The following is a 4,509-nucleotide window of genomic DNA, read 5'->3' as shown; positions in this document are numbered from 1 at the left end:
GCGTACCTTTTCTCTTTTGGCATAATTCTCGCTCCATTCAAAATTCCATAGCACCATTACCCCCCCCCCCCCCCCCCCCCCCGCCTGCTACCGACCACGGTCGGGCTGCTGGTGCTTACTTGCACCTGCCAGTGTAGGTGGTCCCTCCCCCCCACCCCCACCCCCACCCCCCACCCCCCACCCCCACCCCCACCCCCACCCCCACCCCACCCCCCCCCACACCTTGTCTGTCATGGACGGAGGAGCCGGCTAACGCCGGCTATTGTACCCAAGACAAGCGTGCGCTACAACAGCTTGCTCTGAATGTGCACGTAAAGCCCTATGACCGGACCTGACTCATGAACTCATTAGCGTATTTATGTCCAAATGTCCGTCTAGCTCTCTTACAGTCAGAGTACTCGGGCTAGGTTCAGGCACGGCCAAGGACAGCGTAGTTGAGCTTCAATGGGTAATATAGGCCATAAAAACGAAAATCAAATTTAAAAAAAAGAAAATGTATAAGAAGATAAAAAGGAGTTTGCCGAACTCTAGACAGCATAAACAACAAAGTCGGAGAAACTAACATGTAATCCTACGCTTGATCACTCAAGGCGCAAGCGAGCTCAGCGGTTCAGGTTGAGCGAACAAAACCTTGACCAGTGTGTTGTTGTTTCCAGATAAAGCACGACACTTGCGCAGCTTTCTTATTTCTGCCAATATTCACAATGGAGAGCACACTGCATATTCCCAATGTGTCGGTGTCAACGTTTATTCTGGAGAAATGCAAGACGTTCGGTAACAAAACTGCTTTGGTGAGTTGTTTAAACAACATTTATTTGTTTATTTATTTATTTATTTATTTCATAATACAAGAAAACGTTTGTTTTGTTTAACGATACCACTAGATCACATTAATTAATCATTGGCTACTGGAAGTTTGTATGGTTTAACGACACCACTAGAGCACATTGATTAATTAATCATCGGTTATATTGGATATCAAACGTCAAGCGGGTTTCCTCTCTCAAAACCTATGTGGTCCTTAACCATATGTCCGACGCCATAAAATGTGTTGAGTGCGTCGTTAAATAAAACATTTCCTTCTTGCTCCCCCCCCCCCCGTCACACACACCGCAAGAGACTGTGTTCCCCCTCCACTAGCAGTGGGGGGCATCCCTAAATTTTGCGAGTTATATGTTTATTTGGCAAGACTTCCGAACGTTCCAACATTCACGCTTAGGTTTAGGGTTAGGGTTAGGGTTAGTGATACTGATAGTATTAGCATGCATGCTGGAACGTTCGGAAGTATTTTCTCCATTGAGCCATTTGTCGTACCAACCAGTACGCCACGTCTGTTATATTAAAGGCCGTGGTATGTGCTATTCTGTCTGGTATGGTGAATTTAAAAGATCCCTTGCTGCATTAGGACAAATGTAGTGTGTTACCAAATGTTTGACATCCAATAGCAGATGATTAATTAATCAATGTGCTCTAGAGGTGTCGTTAAACAAAACCTTTAACTTTTTACCTCTAGGACATCTTTACCCTATGGGGCAAAAGTACCCCTAGGAGGTAAATTTTGTCATGTAAACACATTTAACCCTGGGGTAAAACTACTCCCTGTGTGGCAATTTACCCCATGTCTTGTGGTGGAGCTAATCGTGGTATCATTGTGGGCAAGACCGGCCTCGGTGGCGTCGTGGTTAGGCCATCGGACTACAGGTTGGTAGGTACTGGGTTCGGATCCCAGTCGAGGCATGGGATTTTTAATCCAGATACCGACTCCAAACCCTGAGTGAGTGCTCCGCAAGGCTCAGTGGGTAGGTGTAAACAACTTGCACCGACCAGTGATCCATAACTGGTTCAACAAAGGCCATGGTTTGTGCTATCCTGCCTGTGCGAAGCGCAAATAAAATATCCCTTGCTGCTAATCGGAAAGAGTTGCCCGTGTAGTGGCGACAGCGGGTTTCCTCTCAAAATCTGTGTGGTCCATAACCATATGTCTGACGCCATATAACCGTAAATAAAATGTGTTGAGTGCGTCGTTAAATAAAACATTTCTTTCTTTCATTGTGGGCAAAAATACTCCATAGGGAAATACGTTATGTAAACGCAAACCTTTGCAATAACACACTTTTAATACAGGATTTATGTAAACTATTAAAATTATAAGGTATTCAGGCATACGTAAAGTTTGTTTTGTTTAACGACACCACTAGAGCACATTAATTTATTAATCATCGGCTATTGGATGTCAAACAGATAATTCTGACACATCGTCTTAGAGAGAGGAAACCCGCTACATTTTCCCATTAGCAGCAAGGGGTCTTTTAATATGCCCCATCCCGCAGACAGGATAGGACATACACCGGCCTTTGGTATAGCCTACCAGTCGTGGTGCACTGGCTGGAACGTGAAATAGCCCGATGAGTTCACCGATGGGGATCGATCCCGTATTCAGGAATACGGACTCATAATTGATAACCCGATAACTGCTCATCGGATAAATGGGTAAGCAGACAGAATACCTTTCCATTGTGGGAGAAAATTTACACAATCCACTTCATGGTATTTTGGTGGGTTTGTTTGGGTTTTGTTTTTGTTTTTGGTTTTGTTTTAATTATTCGATGGAATTGCTTTAGATGTAGATGTCTCGGCTGTAACCAGTGAATTCAGATATCCAGCGTTATCAGCATACTAGCTAATGCATGGCGGATATTAAGGCAATACTTCTCTTAACGTGCACGGCGTGTTGCTTCCCTCTATTTAGCAAATTTAAAATGGCGTGGAATTTATTTTTATTTTGTTGGAAGATTTATTTTGTTAATAATGATGCAAGTTCTTCTATCGGGATTTAGTGAGTTATATATTTTTGGTTTGTGTGTCCATTTGTTGCACTATTTCGGTTGAGAAACGGCTGAAACGTGGTACCACAAGTTTTGAATACAAGCTATACATAGGGTTATGTAACAGTATCCGGACATAGAAAGAACCACACTTTGTACGTCCCTTCGGACTATGATTGACAGAGATCTCTCCAAAACACGTGCATCCTCAGATGGTCACCCTTTAACTAGCAATTGTGCAGACCAAAAGACGTGAACTTACTGAAGGTTATGGCCGAACAAGGCTGTACCACAGAAATATTCGTCTATGAAACTGAATAGAACCACACTTTCTACGTCCCTTCGGACTAATCTAGCATACAGGTACGATGCCAGACTTCCATAATGGGAAGAAGTGTGTGTGGTGGACACACTGAAGGGTACTGGACACTGCATTAGATTGGAATAAGCATTATGTTTAATTATTTTTTTGTTGTCAGTGACGTCACGTTGTGCTCTATACAATACAATGGTCAATTAATGTATTTACTTTATATATGATTGGTAAAATATTGTCATTACGTAATCTACGACACAACCGTCATCGGCGTTAACAAATAAGTTTATTTTGTTTAACGACACCACTAGAGCACGTTGATTTATGAATCATTGGCTACTGAATGTCAAACATTGGGTAAGTTTTACATACAGTCAGAGGAAACCCGCCACATTTTTCATTAGTAGCAAGGGATCTATTATATGCACCATCCCGCAGACAGGATAGTACATACCACGGCCGTTGATATATCAGCCGTGGTGCACTGACTGGAACGAGAAATAGCCCAATGGGCCCACCAACAGGGATCGATCCTAGACCGACCGTGCATGAGGCGTGCGCTTTACCTCTGGGTTACGTCCCGCCCCTCGTCCGCGATCAATAACGTATTTCTGCACAATACAGGGTTGAACGAGCAGGATAATGATTGTTTCCAGGCATCCAGTGTTTCACTTTTATCACGTTTATTTCTTATTTTTGATTGATTTGATTTCAACTTATTTTTCGTGCTTATATTCAATTAAGGTTCAAGCACGCTGTCCTGGGCATACACCTCAGCTCTCTTAGCTGTCTGTCCAGGACAGTGGGTTAGTTGTTAGTTCGTTAGTGGTTAGTGAGAGAAAAGAGGGTGTAGTGACCTTACACCTACCCATTGAGCCCTTAAGAAATCACTCTGGGTTGGAGCCGGTACCGGGCTGCGAACCCCGTACCTACCAGCCTGTAGTCCGATGGCTTAACCACTGCGCCACCGAGGTCGGTCTTATTTTTGAAAATGATTCACCTAAATGTCAGTCTCTTGTTTTACTGGGAAAAAAACCCCTCTATGGATTTAAAAAAAAAATATATATATATATTACAAGCTATATTGGATATTTTTATTCTTATATTTTAATTTTGAAAGATATTTTTGTTTGCTTACGCGTTTTCTAACTACGGGGGCGGGGCCACATGGTAAAGCGTACGCTTGAAGCGCGGTCTGTCTAGGATCGATCCCCGTAAGTGAGCCTATTGTGATATTTATCGTTCCAGCCAGTGCCCCACGATTGATATATCAAATGCCGTGATATGTGCTATTCTGTCTGTGGGATGATGCATATAAAAAATCACTTGCTACTAATGGAAAAATGTAGCGGGTTTCCTCTCTATGAC

The 4,509-nt window shown here is 43.1% G+C and overlaps 1 protein-coding gene across 1 annotated transcript in view; it reads left to right on the top strand.

Moving 5' to 3' along the window:
• Positions 1-679: 679 nt before the first annotated feature.
• Positions 680-4,509, top strand: part of LOC121377715 (4-coumarate--CoA ligase 1-like) — a 21,338-nt gene continuing 17,508 nt past the window's right edge. The window contains exon 1 of the mRNA XM_041505802.1: positions 680-791. Within this exon, the coding sequence (XP_041361736.1) occupies positions 705-791 (87 nt within the window). The 5' untranslated portion in view covers positions 680-704. The remainder of the gene's footprint in view (positions 792-4,509) is intronic.

This window comes from Gigantopelta aegis, chromosome 7 (genome assembly GCF_016097555.1).
Source record: "Gigantopelta aegis isolate Gae_Host chromosome 7, Gae_host_genome, whole genome shotgun sequence".
NCBI classification, from domain to species: Eukaryota; Metazoa; Mollusca; class Gastropoda; order Neomphalida; family Peltospiridae; genus Gigantopelta; species Gigantopelta aegis.
Note: the sequence above shows the minus strand (reverse complement) of the source record. Positions and strands in the feature narration are given on the sequence as shown.